The sequence below is a fragment of the Lagopus muta genome, chromosome 21 (genome assembly GCF_023343835.1).
Source record: "Lagopus muta isolate bLagMut1 chromosome 21, bLagMut1 primary, whole genome shotgun sequence".
Lineage (NCBI taxonomy): Eukaryota > Metazoa > Chordata > Aves > Galliformes > Phasianidae > Lagopus > Lagopus muta.
In genome coordinates, this window is record NC_064453.1 from 3,366,584 (window position 1) to 3,388,660 (window position 22,077).

General features: G+C 42.4%; 1 protein-coding gene across 3 annotated transcripts in view; it reads left to right on the top strand.

The window, feature by feature from the left end:
* SLC25A33 (solute carrier family 25 member 33) overlaps positions 1-19,585 on the top strand; it is a 52,827-nt gene extending 33,242 nt beyond the window's left edge. For 2 of the 3 annotated variants that reach the window (XM_048968011.1, XM_048968012.1), the window contains exons 4-9: positions 9,519-9,698; positions 13,502-13,579; positions 14,462-14,562; positions 16,373-16,439; positions 17,780-18,063; positions 18,859-19,585. In XM_048968011.1, coding sequence (XP_048823968.1) covers positions 9,652-9,698; positions 13,502-13,579; positions 14,462-14,562; positions 16,373-16,439; positions 17,780-18,063; positions 18,859-19,061 — 780 coding nt within the window. In that variant the 5' untranslated portion in view covers positions 9,519-9,651 and the 3' untranslated portion in view covers positions 19,062-19,585. Of the gene's footprint in view, positions 1-1,106; positions 1,232-9,518; positions 9,699-13,501; positions 13,580-14,461; positions 14,563-16,372; positions 16,440-17,779; positions 18,064-18,858 lie in introns of those variants that run through there. The other variant, XM_048968010.1, reaches the window with a different exon arrangement.
* The last annotated feature ends 2,492 nt before the right edge of the window (positions 19,586-22,077 follow it).

A 22,077-nucleotide genomic window follows, 5' to 3' on the forward strand; every position in this document is an offset into this window, starting at 1 on the left:
ATCACAAAGAGTAGCTTTACAGGAGCTTGATGGCAGCTTAGGATCCTCAGGATTCCAGGTTGTGCCGGGGCCAGATATCCTGGGCAGTGACTTGGCTTCAGATGCTTAATGCTGTGTTCATTCCTTAGTCTCAGCAAACCCTTACACAGCCCACTAGATTAATTCGGCTTCAGTGCACCGTCACCCTTCAGCCACCACACAAGATCTCAGAGGTAGATGTTCTTTTTGAGCACCTCGGTGTTCATCACCATCACCTCACAAAGACACAGGAAGGTCTGAAGGACTGTCTTTGGAGACTGGGGTCCTCCCGAAAAGCACTGCCCCTGCTGTGGACTGTGGTCTGCTCCATCTCTTGGTTTTAAGCCGTTTTTTCCTCCGATTAGGAAAGCCTGAGGATGTGCACACAGAGACTTTGAACTCCTGCATCGCTCAGCGTTGGGGCTGGAAGTTCAGTTTGTGCCAAGCCAGAGGCGTGAAGTTCATGTCTGGATCTCAATTGCAGTTAGGCTGTGTGTTCAGCTCGTTGTCACGGATAATAGAACATTTGTGTATACGGAAAAATGTGCAGACTTGGGGTCTTTTTGTAGATTTTAATCTTTTCTCCAGGATTTTAGCTTTAATGTAAGAAGCCAGACATTCCTAAATGTCCTGGCTGTGAAATTCACCCACAGCGCATAAATTGATGGCTCCTATAGAGGAGCATAAATCACTGCATTGGCCCAGAGTTCTTCCACTGACTGCAGGGAACGAGAATTGAAAAAGCCTTGTGTCTTGTGCCCTTGAGTGTGCTAACCATCACCGCCAGGGCACAAATAGCCCCGGATCGGATCCAGGTGTGCCAAGGGCTGTGGGAAGCTGCAGGTTTTGAACACCTAAGTGTTTTCTGCTCTTGGATCAGTGAAACGGCGAAGGTGTTTCCTATGTTCTCACTGACTGTAAAACCAGAAGAGCCGTTTGCATCAACGGCCGCAGCCGCCACAGCTGCGCGCGCGCAGAGAGCGGCGTGGGGGCGCTGTGAAGAACCGCCTCGCGGCCGCCGGTAGGAGCTGTTTCCCGCCCGACGTGTCGCGCGCGCTCGTGTGACGCGTCGAGCGCCGCCCGCCGGCGTCACGTGCGCGCGCCGCGACCCGGCTCTGCTGGCAGCGGCCGGCCGGGCAGCCGGAGCCCGAGGCGGCGGCGCTATGGCGGGCGGCCCGCAGGAGAACACGCTGCTGCATCTCTTCGCCGGCGGGTGAGTGTGGAGGGCTGCTCCCGAGGCGAGCTCGGCGGCTGTAAGAACTCCCGGCGCGCTCTGAGGGCGCGGTGCCGCGGCGGTCGGCTGCTTTTAATTCAAAACCTCGCTGGGCTGCTGGGCTGCTCTGCCGGCAGCGGGCGGCGCGCCGTGATGCGCTGCGGGCGCTCGAATGGAGGGCTGGGTGTGGGAGCTGCGGCCCCTGGGCTCTGCCTTTTCCTGACCCGAAAAGGGCCTGTTCGGTGAGAAAGAAAGAAAGAGATAGAGAAGGCCTTGGTGTTACTGCACGACGGACCTGGCGTGCCGGGATGCTGCTGCTGCTTTGTCTTTGCTCTTTCAAGGGGTTGTGAGTTTGGTGTGTCGAGAGCCTGGGATGGAGTAGACAAAAGAACACCCTGTGAGATGGCCTATTACGGTGATTTTAGCCGAAGTCTAGTGAAATCGTTATGATGGGTAAATTAAAAATAAAAAATCGAAAGTCCAGCAAGAAAATCCCACCCACCCACCTACTAGGAGTGTATGTAGTAGGTCTGTCTGTGTCAAAAATCTTTTTTTTAATGGTTTAGGCTCACTGAGCAGTGGGATAGCTGTAGTGTTTGCCAGCTGACAAAGTTCAGAAGCCCACATGAAGCCTATTGTTAATCTGTTTAATTGCAGACATTGCTGCTTCTGTTGCTAAACCAAGAGAGGAGGTTGGCTGTGAAGCAGTAAGTTCATTTAATACAAATACTAAAGCCAACAAAGCCAAGTTTTTCAGACACACAGCCTTTCTTCTGCTGGCTAAAATGGTTGCATTGTTGTAAGTAGTCTCTCCCTGTTGTTTTTCCATTCTCTGCTGGATCCTGTGCCAGAAACTGGACCTGGATGTGCCCATGCAGCCATTTGGGACAGAAACAAAGCCTCTGCAGAGCTCCAGGTGTCCTCATGTAACTCCTTGCACAATAAATAAATTGGAATTGTAAACTCATTGGGGTTTTAAATTAGCACTGAATGTTCAACCTCTTCCTTATTTATTTTGTAACAGTCTCTGCTTTCCCTTAAGATCTTAATAAACATTTTATGTGCTATAGCTGGGAAATCATTAGGTTCAGACTGGTTTCGATAGAGCGTGGACGAAAAGAATAGAAGCACAACAGCGAATATCATCCTGGCCTCTTAGTTATAATAAGATTGATCCATTTTTAAAACAGTTCTGAAAGTGTGGCATGGAGGAGAGAGATTGTCTTTTGGGCATACAGGCCTTTAGAGGTTAATTGGTGAAGCTGATTCTTGTTCTGAATGTGTTTAGGAGGCGCAGAAAAATGCACCATCATCTGTTTGGCAGTGATGTTACAGACAGGACAGTGAGATAGCAAATGTAGTTTTCCTTGTGCATCAGCTGATGCTAAGGTGTTTGCCCTGTGCAGATAAGGGTGTGAGTGACTGTGCCCACCTGCTATCCCAACACGGTTCTGATCAGTTGCCCACATTTAATAATGCTGTTACCTCTGCTGTTCAAGTCAGAAATGCAGACTTCCTAGGGCTCACTGGATGGAACAACAAACTGAACGTCAGCTTCAAACTGTCATACAGAACCTGCAGAACCAGGAAGCTCAGACCGCATTATAAGTTGTGCAAGATGCTGAGCTTTGTTCCATGGAAAAATACATTTTTGCAGGTGAAGCTAGAGGAGGTCATTCATTTAAGTAACTTTGTTTGAGATTTACTGGTGGTATTACAGTAGCTTCTTGCAAAAATGAGTATGGGGTGGTGTGTCAGATCTCAAGGAAATGCAATGCAATTTCTTATGTGTGCACAAAAAAGGCAAGTCAGCGTACTTACAGATAGAAACAGTCATTGACTTCCTCTTGCTTGTTTTTCATTTTAAGATTTACAGTAATAATAGCAGGCCAAAAGCTCTTGGGATATTGATGGGAAGAGGACTGTGAGGGCAGAGAAGGTTTCAGAAGCAACAAACAGAATGATGCTTATGTTGTACAACAAATGCAAGCTGCTTTCAAGTCTGGGTTCTTCCTTCCCTGCTGAAGTCAGTGGAGTTCTTGCTTATTTTTGTTTGGGGAAAACTTTGGCTCAGGCTTCAGCAGAGGTGACTTCATTTTGTCTTTCCAGCTGTAATAATATTATTTGCTACAGGGATTTGCTAAGAAGTGATTTTTAAAGGCAGAGCAAAAACGGAACGAACTCCTTACTGTGATTTATTTTGTGCAGGTACTGAGTGGTGTCTATTCCTGAACCTCAAGAAGAGTTTTTTTTACTGAAACTAAGGGAACTGTTTCTATGAATAAAATCACATTTGTGACTTTTTTTCTGTTTGCTATTGAGGCTTAACTCTGTAACTCCTTTCTGCTACTGCTGTGAAAGGCAAACTGAGACACCAAGCAAAGCTTCCTTAAGCCACCTGGAAGGGACTGGAAGCGTACTTTGGAAAGGATTGTGAAGTGATTTGGTAAGGCTGACAATACCAGTAAATGTCAAACAAAATTACTGAAGTGAATGAGCTCCTCTAGCTTCACCTGCAAAAAAGTATTTTATCATGGAACAAAGCTCAGCATCTTGCACAGCTTATAATATGTTTGTAGAATGGAGAGAAGCAACCTTGACCTGAAGTATGTATTTCTGTTATGCTGTGTATGTTATAGCCCTTAAGCTGATAATGAGATTTGCTGTCTTTCAGCCCCTTATCTAGTTTAGGTTCTCATCTGCTTGATGTAATTCAGTAACAGTGCTCACTGAGGAACACCAAGTGCTGGCAGCAATACATGCACCTGATGACAGCTTTATTTGCTGGAGGTGCTGTGAATGCTTTATATCTCAAAACCATGAAGAACAGTCTGTATTGTTTTGAAGATGACTTTCCTATGGTTTCTGGGAATGCAGCGCCTCACTTTGCACTCTTGATGAAGCAGTACTGATTATCAAACATGCTTCCCTGCTTATGCTGTGCGTTTCATGCTAGGCCATGTGGCACACGTCAGAAAAACAGAATGAAATCCCTATCACAAACAAAATCATGGGGAAAATGGCTCATCTCAGTTTGCCTTCAAGGAAAGCAGGTGCACTGGTGCTGCAGAGCTGTGCTTTGTGCTGATAGTGCCACTGAATTTAGCTGAACAGAGTCCTGCATCCATCATAGGAGCCCAGTCAGTAGCACCAAATGCAATAATCTCTGCTTTTAATTAAGTTACTTGGCATCATCTATATCAGTTGTGCTAGTGGGTGCTGAGAGTTTATTTCAAATGCAAGTCATTGGTGTATTGGGGGTGGACTTTGTAAAAATAGAAAGCTGCCAGCGAGAGAAAAGTTCAAATTGAATTTTGAGATTTACATTCTTGGCGTGGCTTTTACACAGAATGTTTTCTTTTTATGGAGGGAAATAATTTTTCTGCAACTCATAATGCACAGCACATTGTGTCTCCGTAAGCACTCAGCCCTTGGCTTGAGGATATGAAACGTGCTCCTGTGTTTGGGCGTCACAACTCAGAGATGTGTTTTACTGCTCCAGTGGTAATGTATGCCTGGCTAATGTGTATCCAGAGGGAGTGTTTGTAGCCTGAAGTACAAACACTTTTTCTGGCAGTTTGCAATGGGCCCAAGCTGGTGCATTGTTGGGTGTCTCACACTGAAGGGATCTGTGTGTGTGATGCATGCAGAGCAGGGCTGGGAACCCCTCATGTGCTTGCTGTGTGACTTGTCAAAGGTAGCGTGCCCTGCGTTTGTTTCTGAGCAGGTCTCTGTCTTTTGACTGAAGGCAGGTTTAGAGATTGTTGGCCTTTTAGCAAGAGAGTAATGGTGGTGAACACCGCTCACATCTCCGGAACTGCAGTTCTGCATGGTGTCTCATTAAAAACCTTGTCCTGATCGGAATTAAGGCTTAAATCTGCAATCGAGGCAACACCTACATCTTCCCAAATCAGATGGATTTGGCTGCATATTCACAGCTGAATCTTTCAGGGTTAGGGCTGTTTATGTAGCTGAGAGAGGCTGGTGGTTGTTTTTCCTTCCCAGATGAAGGTATTTGGAACACTGTGGGAATACAAAGTGTTTCTTTTATGCACAGCATGTTATTCAGCCATCTTTGTGGGAATAGAGCAACGCCAGGATTTAATGGAAACAAATTCCCATGTGGAGGAAAATCTGCTCATCTGAACAAGATGTCCAACACGTCAGAGTCCCTAGTAGAACTGTCTGCTGCTTATTTATATTTGGGGCATGGTTTATGCATCCTATTGGCATTCTGAGAATTGCTCCTTTAGATAATGCTTTTTTTCTTAAATGGCATGCAGGCAGCATTCACTCTGATCTGTTAAAAGTGACGATGCAGATACTCATTGCCTGTGTTGAATACCAAGGGATTACATATATGTTCCCAGAAGTACTCAAATATTCAAGTCTGCATAAATTAAGTGGATTATCAGACTAAAAGGATGAAATTCCAGAAGTGAGCCATGAAGAAAGAAGACAGCTGATGCGGGAGGGAACATGCCAGAGAGGCTCAAAAACGTTATGGCGAGATGTCGCTGTAGGCTGAGCAGCTGGTGGGTCAGAAAAGGCAAATGGAATTTCAGTGTTGTGAATTTATGGGGTGTTACTATGAAAGTGTTGTTCTGGTGTTCGTAAATGATGATAGAAAACACAGCAGCGTGGTGTTGGTAGATGAATTAGCTATTAAGGAAATGAAATTATTTTCATGGAATTCACTCAGACTTGCTGTTATTCGAGTGTTAATTATATACATTTATGTACTGACTATATGTAGTGGGGTGAGTGGCGGCGTGGATCTGCAAGAGGAACTCTCAGAACACTTTGTCCTTGCATTTAAAGGACTGAGCTCTGGGGACATGAAAGGTTTTGCTGGATGAACCATTCCTGGCCTGTTTCTCCCAAATGTGGGCTGAGGCATGTGAGTGACATGAGAAGCATCTAAAAAGGCAGGAGAAACAGAAGTGACGCCCACCAACAAAAGGCTTGTGTCCAAGCTCTCCTTCAGTACACAGGGCAATCAGAGACCCAGCGAGGTCTGTGTGAACAACGTCATTCTTGATCCCATGGCACACACCTAGTTCTGTAAACAACTCTGACTTTATTCAACCATCAAATCTTAGTGGTCTGAAAGAGATGAAGGCAAAGCTCTTTCTTACAGGATTTGTCACTCTGAATGTAAGGATTTTCTCAATTTGGCTACGTTTTCCCTCCCTTAATCAGGGAAGAGGAAGAAGCAAGTTTCTTTAAAGGAGAAACTCATCGAAGTAAAGGAGAAACTCATCAAACTCATCTGTTAGATCAGAATGCCAGGCTTGGTCATGTCAGTTTATTCTTTTGGATAATTGTGTCTGAAATGCACAGTGCTTGGAATCCAGGAGCCTCAACAGTATTGGCCAACAATTGTTAGTGTTTAATATAAGGCGTTGAGCAAGCACCAGGTAATGCCTTTGTAAACTGGTATGTATTTTTTTGCTGCATTTTTTTTGGCCATTGTTTACCATTTTCGTGCTTAAAAGTGATTCTCCTGTTAAAGTAGTTCACATACAGAAAATACATGTTAGTACCTCTATTAATGTCCTTTTGTAGTTCCCTGTTCCCAAACCATGCACACAGAGTTCTTGCTGCTCTACCAAGGAATTCTTTACATGCAAATCAAAGGATGGGATTAGGTTTTTTCTTCCTTTCCCTCTCATGGAGAATTACTTAAATCACAAATTGACATTAACATCAAAGACAGTTAAGTTGTAGATTTGTGCTGTTTTCCAAGGGAAATCTAAGCACAGGTTTTTGAAGGAATAACGTGCTTAGATGCTTGTACAAACAAAGAAAATTCCTTGTTAATCTGTTCAGTTGTAGGAAATGCCTTTGGAAAAGAAAAAAACCAACAAAAACCTCTTAAGTCTTCCTAAATCCGAACGTGTTAGTTTAATAAAACTAAGTGTTCTTTTTAGTCATCCTCAGAATTATTTTTAGCTGTCAGGTTTCAAAGAAGAGGCATTCAAACATGATTGAGGAGCAGTGACAGAGAGCGAGGTGTTTGACCAGGAGCACTGATGAGAGTTGGGTGTTGTGCACTGCTGTGTTCTTGGTGTGCTTTTTGTGAGCCTCTGCAGCAGAACAGGCAGCTCTAACGTGGCTCCCCAGGCTGTTGTAGCATAATATGAAGCTCAATGTGTTGTTTTGGTGTAACAACCTTAGAACTCTTTCATTCAGCCTGTTTGCTAGCTTGGGGAATTTCCAACTTTAGCTGCCCTGTTTCCTATTGCATGGCAATAGTGATGAGCAGCAGTTATATTCAGGACTAGTTTCATATTGGGGATTTTTATAGCTCTTTGATGCTTCTTTGGTATCACCTTTGATAGGTGATAGAATTAATGGCTGCTGGTGGTTTTCCATCACTGTACTGGAACATTCAGATATCATCCCAGTCTCAGTAAGAAACTGATGTGTGATCCTCAGTGGCAACCTTAGCCTGCTGTCCTAGGAAAGGTGTTACAGGAGGGCTTGGAGCCTTCTTTTTTGTGCAGTGTGGTACAGAACGTTGAATTCATTGTGTGAAACTCTGCAGTAAAAAATAGTCAGCCTTGGGTAATGTAAAAAGATTGTGTCTGGAAATCCTCAATCCTGATTCAGGTTTGTTTATTTCCTAATATGCCTTGAAATCTATTTTTTATGATAGAGCTCTGTGTCAGGAGTGTGAACTAGGTGAGTTTGTAGCAACAGATTGAAAACCAAGCTTCCAGCCACCAGCAGTTTCTGTATTATCTGGTTACAGAGAGAAATCATGGGTTAAAGAAAGATGTTGAAAAAGCCCTAGAACAAGAAAAACACGGAGTGAGACAGTGCTAAGAGCAGGATAACAACAGTTAAAAACTATATCACGTGAAACTATTCTTTGGAAATGTGGGCGAACCGAGTTAAATGCCCTTATTAAAACCATGATTTGAATCGTTTCTGCCATCTACTGAATTTATTTTCAGGTGGATGCCTTTCAAGTAAGAGGACTTTATGCCAGGTGGGATTTTTTTCTTTTCTTTTGTATATATGAAATAACGTGGGTGTAGCACAGTGGCTCCCTGACCACCTTCTGTTCAAGGAAAATCTCCCTTGGAGTGGCCTCCATTCACTGAGTCACGGGCTGCAGTCTCCAGGGGTATGCTCAGTTCAGAGGTGTGTCACTGATACTGCCATCAAGCAGCCTTGTAACTCCTCAGCATTAAGTTTCCAAACAACAGCTGTTATCATAGGGCAGGCTGGGCAAGGTGGGTGTGATGCACTCCAGATCACTGACTCTCCTTATCTTGGAGAAATTTGACCTTCCTTTCAGAAGTTGCCTTGGAAAATGTCTGGCTGCTGCTTAGAGTGCATCCTGAGCCATCTCCTCTGCCTTTCCATCCCCTTGCCCACAGACATCCTAGTTTCTCACTCAGTTTCTCAGCTTGGATGTCTCAGAAAGAATGGGAGGTGCTGGAACAGGCTGCCCAGACAGGTGGTGGGGTCACCATCCCTGGAGGTGTTTAAGGAAAGGGCAGATCTGGCCCTGAGGGACCTGATGCACTGGGCAGTATTGGTGGTAGGTGGCAGTTGGTCTTTTTCAACCTTAATGATTTTATGATTCTCTAATCAGCGTGCATGTGTAATATTCCTGTGCTTCTGTTATCAGGCCATGGGAATTCTAATTAATTCTCTTTAGTAGCCTGAAGAACAGCAGCCTCCCCTGTTCCCACCCTCCCTCGCATCCTTGCAGCTTCCCCACGCCAGAGAAGTTGATAGCCATTGTTTTTAAGGGAACCTAACTTGCAGTAGAGAGCTGTTGTAATCGTAATTATTGAAATGGTGGAGGATTATATTTGCTGTGTACAGTTTCTTAATCCCCAGTTGCTTGTTCTCAGCTGCCAGCGTCCTGCTTCCCATAGGAAAAATCCATCCAAGGATATGTCAGTATTAGGACAGCCACCTCTGAAACATGGGTGCCTCTGAAGTTTTTACAGGCAGGATTCCAGCAGATGATCAGCCATGGATTTTTGTTGGAGTTGGGAATTGTTTTTGCATTTCACCCTTCCAATCTCATCACTACATGGGATCATCATAAGTGTTTCTCAGCCTTCTTTCCCCTCCCACAGGGCTTGGGAACAGTCTCCATTGCCTGATGTGGAAACAGCTCTGCTTCTGTTAGTTTATCCACAGTGTGGAGCAATTGGAGTCAGTTATGCAGTATTTTATTTATGCTCTGTGCTCTTGTGACTTGCTATATCTGTGCAGCTACATTTTACTGACTGTCTTCTATTTAAATTGTGTTTTACAGATGTGGAGGAACGGTTGGTGCCATCTTTACTTGTCCCTTGGAAGTAATAAAGACTAGGCTCCAATCTTCAAAACTGGCCTTTCGGACTGTCTATTACCCACAAGTCCAGCTGGGGACCATCAGTGGTGAAGGAATGGTCAGGCCAACATCTGTTTCACCTGGGCTCCTTAGCGTTCTTAAGTGAGTACTGTTCCTCTGGTCCTTCAGTGTTAATTGACACCAGTGATCTGAGTTTCAATTCCTCGGTTCAAACAAGGAATGCAGATTTTGCTCCAGACTTGCATTGCAGGGATACATGTCTGTTAGGCTTCTGGATTCGGCAGTAGAAAGATAAATTATTCTTTTAAAAATACATGAAGTTCCTGAGTGTTCCTTTAAGCTTCCACAGAATTTTATTGCTAGCACTCAGAAGCACATTGATTTGGGTGTCTGGAAGTATTATTTTTAATCTGCTTTTGAGACTTTTGTAGTTATTATATTCTAGGAGTCAATGCACACTGCGTGCTCCAAGCTTTGTGTTCAATGTGCTTTAGCTTGCAGGAACTACCAGAAAATATTCTGGGGGAAAAAATTTTTTGATTTCTCTCTCTTTAGAGCTCCATTTAAAGGTGAGAGTCTGTAGTCTTTCCTCCTCCTTAATGGGCCAGTGTTGTAATGAGATTTCTGATTCTCTGTGTTTTGTGATGCATGTCAGTCACTGATCCATTTTCAAAATTGATTCTACTTGAGTGCTAATTTGAACTAGATGACCCCCAGAATTCTCTGATCCCTTATATTACTGGGAGGAGCTGTTGACTCCATTGAGAGTGGGGAGGCCTTGCTGAAATCAGAGAGCTGGGCAATCACCAACCACAGGAAGTTTAAAAAGAGCGAGTGCTGAATTCAGCACATAAGAAGGGGCAGCCCTGTCTATACATACAGTATTGGAAGGCCACAGTATGGTTTCTCTGGAGCCTTCTTTCTCCAGGCTGAAAAAGCCCAGCCTGTCTTTGTAGGAGAGGTGCTCCAGCCCTCCTGTGGAGCTGCTCCAAAAGATTTTATACATCTTTTTTTGTTCAGAGGGCACAGTACTTCAAACAGGGCCTCACAAGGGTAGAGAGGGACAACCATCCCCCTCGACCTGTTGGGCACCCCTCTTGATGCAGCCCAGGAGTTGGCTGCATGCTGCAGTTGGCCTTCTGTGCCACACTATGCTGCTGACTCGTGTTCAATTTATCATGTATCAGGAACCCCAAGTCCTTTTTAGCAGGGCTGCTCAGAGAGTTCCCATAGTATGCATATGTGGAATTGCCCTGACTCAAGTGCAGCACTTTGGCTTCCTTGAACCTCATTAAGATCACAAGGATTCATCTCTCGAGCTTGTTCAGGTCCCTTTAGATGGAATGCCTTCCTTCTGTATCAGCTGTGCCTCAGCCTGGTGTCATCCACAAACCTGCTGAGGGTGCACTCAATCACATCATCTGTGTCTGATAAAGATGTTTAAAAGTACCAGTCCAAAGACAGACCCTGGGGGACAGCACTTGCCACCAGCCTCCACCTGGACCCAGAGCCATTGATCACAACCCAAAGTTACGGTTCAGACATCATGCAGTGCATCGAGTTTATTTGGATCATTGAGCACATCACAGGGTAATGCAGGATGGTCCTGCTTAGATCAGGTAATAGAAATGCCAAAGAAAATACTGACTAGCAAAACAAGTTGAATGATTTATGTAAGGCCAACACACTTGGCAGGTTGCCTGAGGAGAAGCTGCACAGTTATGTAACAGTACAGTGCTAACTCAAATTCTCTGCAGAACTAGATGCTTAGAGTCATTCTGGGACTTGAGTTTCTGTTATAAACAGAGCTTCTTTCCCATGCCAAACACTTTGTATTCAGAGGTGAATCTACAGCAATTCGTGACCAAAAGTATAACTCAGTGCCAATTGCCTTTGGTTTTCTTCTTTCCCTTTCTACTTTTTCACCTTGCAGCACTGGTCTAAAGACAGCTGTTACTAAAGGAAGTAATAACTTAAACATATGAGGCTGTTAATTTATTTCCTTTTCCCATCTTTCTCTAAGATCTCCCTTTTAGGGAAAGAAGAAATGGGTTAAAATTAGGTCAACCTTTTAATGTATTTATTAAGCTCATTAAATTTGGTTGACAAATCTTGATTTCATTTCACCCCAGAATTTCTGTGGTGACTATGATCTTGATTTCATTTTACTTGAGGAATTGCTCAGCTGCATGTATCACACCATGTTTTTGACCTATTTAGTCCAGAGGATTAAGAAGTGAGAATGAAATAATCATGCAGTCTGTCATTCCCTTGCTGACAGTGTCTGTGAAGCACAGATAATGCTATTGATTCTGATCTTTCTGATGAAACACAAACGTATGAAGAAAGAGGAGTAAGTTAGATCTCTTATATCCTTACACCCCTTTCTGAATCCTGACCATACATACATGGCTGAACTGGATGTGACTTGGATCCTCTGTTTTAGGAAAACTGTATGGCTGAGGAAGCAGCCCTTCAGAGCCCTGCAAATAAAATCGTTCTAGAAGACTTAAAGATGCTGAATATGAAAGCTCCTTAGCTGCTGTAAATAGAAGAAAAGTAGGTACTCAGGAGGGCAGGTTAAGCCTGCTGCTGTATAGAAAGCACTCCAGAAGGTCGGGCTGTTTTTGTCTAATCCCTTTAAGATTCTCATGAGTCACCCCAGCTGGAAGCTGCAGTCGTGACTGCTAAATGACAAAGAAGGAGTAGTTGGTGGATCTGTCTCCTTGGAGACACTCAGCTCTGGAGTTTACACAGAAAGTTCTACTCCACTGCAGAAATAAAAAACAAAAAACATTTCAGGAGCTCCTATGTATCTTCTGCCTAATGAGCTTGTTTTTGGAATCCGCGGGGGACATTCCCAACAGTGCTAATGACCTAGAAAGCAAACGGAGAATTGGACAGTACAAACAGATGCACGTGAACTTCCCCTGGGACCTGGTGTTATCTGGATTTTATTGCATGGTTTTCACGTGATGAGCCTTTATTTCTGTTGAGGTCTACTGCAGCAGACTGTGCACTCAGCCCCAGTGATTACTGGACCATATCTGGCTCTCGCTGGTGAATAGTTGGCTATTTACCATGTTTGGGTGTTAATTCAATCCTTCTGAATATGTGCTCTGTTAATAGGGCAAATAGTTGTGTAAAAGTAAGTCTTTTTCACCTGAGCAAGCGTGGAGCTTGACAGCTGGACTATCATAGAAGCTCTAGCTGAACATGCCTTCCAAGATGTGGGGAAAAATGGATGAAAATGGCTTTGGAAACTTGGGCTGTAGCAATTCCAGAACTACAGGAAAACATTATTGGATTATTATCCTGCTTTACACCTGGTCATGAAATCTGGTGACACACAAGGGTAGTTCTGTAGTTTGTGGCATCCTTTGGAGTCTTGCTATGAACTCTTTTGAATGCCCTCAAAACCAGAACAGTTACTCTGAACTACGTGGGGGAACAGCTTGTAGAAGGGTGCAGCATTCAACTTCCACTGGGAAAAAGTGACTAATTGTGAAAGGGGAAAGAGTGCTGGTGGTTTTACATTTTTTGTGCCTCTATTGAGGCAGCAGACTCCTAAACTGCTTAAGTTTCCTGGATACAGAGAATGACAAAAGTATTCTTTGTTCTTCAGTCAATTAGAATTGGATTCTCAGTGAAACTATGAAGTTCAATTCCTTTCAGCTTTCAAAAATGGAAATTGTAACCTTCTGTCATACGACACGCGTTCGCCTGCAGTGCACTGAAGTCTTGCAGCACAGTGGTCTTTATTCAGCAGTGTATAATTCTGCTTATTTTCTTATAATTCTTTTGTGCAGTTGTGAACTTAGTAGTTTTCAAACCAACATTGATTTCTTCAGCACAGTTCTTTTGACTGATTGTCTGCCAGAAAAAGAAGCGTAACTTTTAACCTAAATACTACCCTTTTTTTCTCTGTTTGCTTTTATTTTAAGGTCAATTCTGGAAAAAGAAGGACCAAGGTCACTCTTCCGAGGTCTGGGTCCAAACTTGGTTGGAGTTGCACCATCGAGGTAAATAGTTAAGCTGTTGCCAAAAAGCACATTTAAAGCATCGACCCAAACATTGCAGCCCATTTGCGATATAGAAGAATAGGTCATAAAATTATCCCATCCATAAACTGCTTTGCAAAGCATCAGACTGCATAGCTTTCATGTCAACAACTAATTCTAAAAATCATCCTTACACTTGTATAGCAGTGACTTTCACTTACATGTATCAGTAACTAATGCATTTAGTACCTTTTTCTAGTCAATATTCATATTCTCTTCTTCAAAGGATGGAATACTATGGAAGTCAGTACTGTTTTTTCTAACAATGAAACCTCAATTTGTCATTTTTTGACTTCTGTAAACTTCTGTATGTGTGTCTTAGCTGCTTGTTGTGATCTGTGCTTTCTGTTATCAGTGGAACTTTGTTCATGATGCTATCCTCAAAAAAATAATTAGGAGGGGGGAATATTTTAATGTATTACTACAAGTGTGTGAAACTGCTTTTAGTTTAAGTCCAGGGTTAAGTGCTGCCAAGGCAACTATAGCTCTTACCAAATGTAGGGAAAACAGAGGCTCAGAGTGGGATGTTGCAGTCCCAAGGTTACAAAATGTATTAAATGCCAGAGTTGGCATTAGTATCCAGTCTAACTTGCTTTAACAAGACCATGTTGCTTCACATCACAGGCTTGGTATGAAAGTAAGATATTTCTACCCCTGTGGATGTCGAGTCAGATAGTGGCACCTTAGAGGAAGAAAGCTTGTATTCCTGCAGATGGACACATCATACAGAGGCCCCTTTTTAGAGAGTCCTGTTTTTTCTAGAGGAGGTAATACTGTAATGTACCTAACTTGATGTCATGTGTATTATTGCTTTTCTTCTGTTCTTTGTTTGTTTTTCCACAGAGCTGTCTACTTTGCGTGCTACTCCAAAGCCAAAGAGCGATTTAATGGCATTTTTGTACCCAACAGCAACATTGTGCATGTCTGTTCTGCAGGTTCTGCAGGTACGTGTTTGCAGTTCACTTTCCATATGGTCTGCAGCAATACTCCAGCATCTGGTCCCTTAGCAGTACCTGCCATGCTTGTGTTGGTGTCTGCATGGCTCTGAGATGCACCTTAATTTTTTGAAGTATGTATTCCAAGCTGTTATCAATACAAGACTTGTTCTCAGTAGCTAGAAAATGAATGGAGATTATCATTAAGATAGGGCCTGGACTTCCAGTCTGTCAGTACAGGCTAATAGATAATTCCTGACTGGGGTCTGTGAATAATTGTGACATCTGTACAAGTACAAGCTTATAGATCAGAAAACATTGGTATAGAGGATCTACTTTCTAGGAAATATATCCAGCAATCATCTCCATACAAGGGTGAGATCAGGAGATGTAACTGAGATTGTGGAACAACAGTATGTATAAGGTGTTCTTAATGAGCCAAAGTTCAGAGACTATAAATACAATCTGTGAGTCTGGAAACATCTCGTTCTCTCACAAACAGACAGGAGTGCTTGGCAGGATTGCTTTGGAGACTGTTAAGGAACACTCTGAGGAGTTTAAATTGGTGTTTCATAACACTACTAAAAAGGGGTAAATTTGTTCTTAGCACCTAGTTTGAATAACCACCTATCTCTGCAATCTAAAGTTTGTAGCAAAGTTGTTGCACGTGTTTGTGCCAACCCACCAATTGCCAATGCAGTCATATTGTCCTACTCTGTTGGCACAGTGCTTTCTGTAGGTAAAGTGCCCTTGTGAGTAAGTTATGGCAGTGTTATTTATTGATTTAAACTTGTGTGCTTTGGCCAAGTTTAGCATTGAGGAAGGGTTTTAGGAACTGCTGGAGCAAATGAAACTGATAGAAACACATGCTTGAATGTCTTTCTGATTGAAGACTTTCAGTAAGAACATTGTAGAACCATGTGCCAGGTGCTACAGCTACAGAACTGTGAGTAGTGGCATGACCTGATGCTCACCTCTAAAGGACAGGGACCCTTTCAGTGCTAGTGAAATATTCTAACATCAGCTTTTGGGGGAAGCCAGAGATAGACTCCACAGAGCTCGATCCCAGGAGTTTGCTAGCTCTTGGCTTACCTTGTTTGCAGAGGAGCTGTTTTACTGTTCGATGCTTCGTAATGTTTCTGAATTCTTCTTTGCAAATTATTCCAATCAAAATGCTATAAGAATATTTCTGAACAGTTTAAAGCAAAAGTTAATAGACATCAGCAAACCTTTGATACTGCTTTAGCCAAATTATTTTGGCTTGTTGTATTTTTTTCCTCCCAGGATAAGGAAATAGCCTGTTCTTATTGGAAGAATACTGCAGAACAGCTCCACTAATTAAGTGTCAGTCAGCAGAGTGATCATTAAAAATGTTTGCCAGACTGACCCCATAGCTGTGGGTGGATTCAGTTGATGAGGTAGCTCAATGGCACCACCTAGAGCCTTGGGGAAAACAAGGCACTAATAAATGCATGTTTTCCCTGTCTATTTTTTCTAAAACCCAGTCAGTAAGTAAGCTGTCTTGCCTACAGCATTGTTTAGAAACATGAAGTACATAGGTGCAGAAAGAAAAGAGCCCTTAAGGCCATTGACTGATGCCTTCTGGAGCTTTCTTAATATAAGATAGTTCTCTGGCCAGAGACAGATTAGAAGCTACACACCTGTATGTTGTCTGAAACCCCTGCAGCTGGTAACTAGAACTGTCACTGCACAGTGTGTATAGTTCATTCATACAGTTCATTTCATATAGTTCACTTGCTTGAACAGTGTGGACTGCCTGAATTCAGCTATACTTCTGTTTTTCTTTCCACTTTTTCAGCCTTTATCACAAATACCCTGATGAATCCTATATGGATGGTGAAAACCAGAATGCAACTGGAACGGAAGTAAGTAACTGAAGGAGATGGGATGCTGCTAAATGGCTAAGGGAGCCTCTGGAAAACTCTGAACATCTTAGATGTTTTTTTCTGATAGCTGTTTAGACTTTGGTAGATCTTGCCCTATTTCCCCAGTTCTCACTTTCATCTTGGAAGCTACCATCCTGGTCATGCTGGATGTTTAGGTTTTGGGTGTTGGGTTAATCTGATTCACAGCTTCTATAGAGGGATGTGGAATTTGCCTCCAGCCTGAGTTAGATTCAGGTTTTTGTTCCACTGTAAAATTCCAGTAAATTTAGATACAGCATTAATTTGCCCTCAGATCCTGCTTTAAAAAGTCTTCTGAACCTCAGGGGTTGGTGTTGAGGCTCAATACATCAGTGACTGAAGTGCTCTGAATGAGCAGTAATAGAGACTGCGGAAAGGTCAGGGGAGCCCACGTGGGGAGCCAAATGTGGCTCACAGTCCTTGTCCCACTTGGCACCACCCCTTGTGCTGGCCCTAGACCATACAGACACATGTATTACAGCAACACACTGAGGCTGCTGATACACAGTTAAGTAGCTGTAAGCAGAAAGAGTGATGTTTTTTAAATTCTAATGAAGCAGGATTTGTTTAATTTCATAAAACGTTCCAGAGGCAGCAAGAATCTGTTGCAGTGGTTTAATGTTCTCATACTCCCTTCAGCATTGTATCATGGTTAACCATAGCTCCTGAAGGCAGAGGGGGAATTGGGCATTAATATCTTCCAGTTGGGTGATTCATGGTCACTGGTGGATATTGAAGCAATGAGGGATTCAGGTAATAAAGTGACTCGTTAGAATGGAAATTCTTTCCTGCAAGGATGTCTTATGTGAAATAAGCAAGATCCTTTAAGACACCATCCCTTATAAATAATTTATAAACCTCGATTCCAGCACTTCACAGGGTGTCACCTTTGAGCAGAATGCTGCCTTGTTAAAATGAAAGACTGTTTCTCGTGTAGGAGACTTATGTATCTTGGCCTGCTGAAGGTAGCTTTAAGTGGAATTAGTAGTGTAATGTAAAGCAGTGTCTCTTCAATACTTATTGTCTTTTAAAGCACTGATGTGAACTGTCACAGACTAGTTAGAGCTGGAGCTGTAAGAATTATTACATGTATGAATTTGCAGAGCCAAGTGTGGATTCTCAGCATAACAGTCCTGCTCCACACAGCTTTCTTAGAAGATTTTTGAAGTAAAACTTGTTAGAGAACCATTCTGTAGTTCTGAAAAGTATTGAAAGCCATCAGGTTTTGTTGTTGTTTGTTTGTTTCAACCTTTATTCTCATTCTGGGCTCATTATGTTTTCTGTTTTGTTGTTGTTTGTAGAGTCAGAGGTTCAAAACCAATGAATGCTCTGCAGTGTGCTAGATACGTTTACCAGATGGAAGGTATCCGTGGTTTTTATAGAGGATTGACTGCCTCCTATGCTGGGATTTCTGAGACCATTATCTGCTTTGCTATTTATGAAAGTTTAAAAAAGCACTTAAAAGAAGTCCAGCTGCCCTCCTCTTCTTCTAACGGAACCGAAAGGAGCTCCACAAACTTCTTTGGACTGATGTTTGCTGCTGCTGTTTCCAAGGGCTGTGCCTCTTGTATTGCTTATCCACATGGTATGTTAACTTTTCCATTTGTGACTGCAGAACAGCTGTTGCCTCCAATGCAAGGCAAATAATTAGTTTTATGCTTGTGGAATTCCTGTCTGTTTGAACGGCCTGTGTGTGTTACTGTGGCATGTGCATATGCACTGAGATTTTTAGTACTGTTCTTATTCCTGCCTAGCTATGTAGTGACTAGCATTTCCTCATTTCAAAGCTACTCCAAAAAAAGCTGAGTGCCTGTTGCATCCATTCTCACTAGTAGCCTCATCTATATGAGTCCCAACTGCTTTTAGAAGCTTTTTATACATTTAGTTTATATGCAGACTGAATAATAGTGTTGTGTGGTATTTGGAAGTAATTAAGTATTTAGAAGAATAAATAGGTGAATAAATAAGTGAAGGTTTCTGATTATCTGAATTTGCATCTGAAGTAATACAAACTCGGAAGAGGGTGCATGCATGGAAATTGGGGGGTGGGAAGCACTCAGTGGGTAAACAGTGGTGTTTCTGGAGAAACGAGTGAGTGTCATTGTGGTCTTATAGAGCAGTACTGGCTAGGTGAGTATCAGTGAAGTGTTTCATTTTGTAGCAGCTTGACCAAGCAAATAATCCATTTTTTCTACATGGAAGGGCACCCCTCTTTAACATCCTTCTTGCCTAAAGGACAAAGCAGGCGGGATTTCACGTCTGAAAGCCCTGGCTAGCAGGCAATGGGTGCAGGGAAGTTTTAACTTCTTTTTTGATCTTGGCACGTTTCAGGGATGTGTAAGTCTTGTTAACCTTGGGCTCTTGTTCTACTTTTCTGCAGAGGTCATACGGACACGGCTGCGAGAAGAAGGCACTAAGTACAAGGCCTTCATTCAGACAGCACGGCTGGTAGCACGTGAGGAAGGCTACCTCGCCTTCTATAGAGGACTTTTTGCCCAGCTCATCCGGCAGATACCAAACACAGCCATTGTGTTGTCCACTTACGAGTTAATTGTGTATCTGTTAGAAGACCGTGCGAAGTAGCAGAGCCAAGACTGCTGTTACTGACTGTAGACCAATGTCCTCGCTGAACAAACAGTCCTTAATGACTGACGCAGGTTGCATTGTTGGTGGAAGAACTGCAAGTCTGTGATCACCTGCTGAATGTTTTCCTTTTGGATTCATGCTTTCTGAAAGGTTTTGAGTCATTAACGTTAATAGTTAATTATAACTTTTTTTTTAACTTAATGATAATTAAGCAGCTACTAAATTAAATTACACTATTTAATTTAAGTATATGTTTGTCCTTTTTCCTTAAGCACAGCCATTGTGGTCAAGGAATGTACCTCATACCATCAAATGGTGTCTTGGACTGATGTTCATTAAACTGTATTAAAACTGAAGAACTGGCTTGGAATTGTGAAACTTAGTCTTCCTACCACTACAGTTGTATCATCTTTTAGCACTAAAGTAAGCTTATGTCCAGATAACTTTGACAGGTCTTCTAGTTTATTTGTGGTACATCACCTCTTGCTGTGCAAACATTCTGCAGCGTTCAAGAGGCACACCAGAATCTGTTAAAAAAAAGCCACTTACACTGGTAACATTTGCAAAATAAGATTTTGAAGTGGGAAGCTCTTCAGTAAAATGTCCTTAGTTACAGCACTGTGCATCTGTGCACCAGTGTTTGCAGATTGACCTGTCCTAACTGCTTTTAGACCTTGCTTTTGTGAATGGCTGAGAGCATGAGGACAGTCAGTGTTTGAGGCATGGCCACCCTTAGGAATTCAATGAGATGTGCTTACCTTGGTCGTGTATCCTGACCTAAGCCTTTTTCTACTGCGGAGCTGTTTTTTGTGTTTTTCAATGCTGGCGACCTGGAAAGTAGAAGAGAGGATAAGATAGGTCTCAAGTACGACAATCTTTGAATGCAGTTCTGGATTCTGCTTTACAGTACGACATTCAGGAATAAATCCCTCTTTATTTGATGTCTTTGTAGAGCAGCAGTAGTGGAACTGAGATAGTCTGTTATCTCATGGTCATGTCGCTGGAGTTAGCACCAAAAAGCCACAAAGCCTGTGTAGATATTTCCTTTATCACGGTTTGATTTCTTAGAGAATGAAATAAGAAGGATCTGCCAGACTTGTGCAACAGTGCTACGTTTCACATTAATACACTATCTATCCATCCCCCTCCAAAAACACAATATTGAAGGGGAACTCTTCAACGCTACTCATGATATAGTTCTTACCTTTCAGTTATAAATAAAATATCCTAGAGTTGATCTGATTGGCCCTCTCATGAACATTAATTTCAGTAATTTAATTTCAGTAATACCTTTACTGCTTGTGTTGCAGTAGTAACTTGTGATTAAAAGATAGTCTGCATAATAATTCCCGAGACAGCAGGATAAAATATTTTAGAACTTAAATAAGATCTGTGTTTTGCTTTGGTTACTCTGTGCTCTCCTATTCATTAGTGTCATTTGCTTTGACAGCTGAAACAAACACTGCAGCATTTGAGCCCAGCTTCAGTCTTCCCTGCTGCTGAACAGAACAATAAGCTTCTCATGATCTGAGCAGGTGTTGAGCTCTTGAGCATAAGCAAATGTTCATGGACATCTTTGACTTCAAGGAGCACATACAGCAGAGATGTTTTTCGGACTTGGAAGGATCATGCAAAGCATTAAGAAACAGCCTGTTAGTGAGTAGGGTTGTGTTTTGTAAGAGAAAGCTTTCAGGTTAATATTTGATTGCAGAAATACAATGGATTCAAACCTAGCTGGTGACTGGTACTTGATGTCATATTTGACATCAGTGTGATGGAGGAGCACAGTACAAGTGATAGAATGTGTGTGTGCCTCATTATGAGGCACAACAGTGCAAAAATAGCTGGTTTCTATTATGTTTCACTGAAAAGAACATATCATGTTACCCTTAAGCTAAAATAAGAAACAGTTGAGTAACTAAAAACTGACATGGAGATGATGCCATCTTTAATGGAGATGATGAGCAGTGAAAGCTTTAGTCTCTCTCTAGATGTCAAAACTGTCACACAGTACTGTTTCTATTTTTAAGAACCAGGACACTTGTGCTGCTGCTCTGAAACTTCTGAGGTTTGCTTTCTTGAATTAGTATTCCTGTGCAGTCACAGCACTCTGGCTCTCTTAGAATTAGTCACATGTGTAGACTGCTATTATCCAAGAATGGGGGAACTAAATGATACTGCAGAGGGGTTTGGGACTTAGAGAAAGTGAGTAGGATTTTGCTTCAGCTCGTTCTGGAAAAGAGGAATTCTGGATTTTTGTAGTTGTTCTTTAAGCTGTACTGCTAGCTGTGACAAAATTAAGTCTTAATTTGCTGGAGCAAAGCAGGCAACCAGGACTAAGTCAGTTCCTATTCATAAACGAGCAGTTAAATTGAAATTGAAAGCATGTTGCTGCAATAATGAGCTCCTCAGGTTGGTTATTTTAACTTTGGAAACATTCCTTTGTTTTTTGAAGCTGTAGACAATCTTCCCAAAAACCTTATGCTAAAAGACTTAGTGCCTTCCTTTGGCCAACCATGGTTGCCTGGACATTCCTCAAAATTATCTGTTTACTGACTGTTGTGATGCTTCTTGTATTGTGATTGTGCCCCTTGTCAGCATTTATAATTATTTTTGCAGAAGTTCTTTATTAGTTCCTTTAAGAAGGAAACTCTTGGTAAACAATGCATCTATGGTTGGACTGATAATACAGATACAGTCAGTAGGAAGGGAGGGCCTTCTGCAGAAAGAATAGACAAGCTTTTGAGTGCAGAAGGCTTGGAGTTCCTGCAGAAAGACTTGATGGGCCAAATGACTGGGTTGCACTTCCTCCTTCATTTGGTCTTATAAAACAGTCCCTAAATAATTCAGCTAAACAATGGAAGAGAGATGAAAAAGATTGCATCCCTCTCCCATTTATCAAGAGGAAATAGTCACTGTTTATCCCATATTCCATATAATTCATTCCCATGCATAAGTGTGTGGAGATAGAAATGAGGTTAAGATCCCAACCACACTTAAGCTTAGAAGTAGA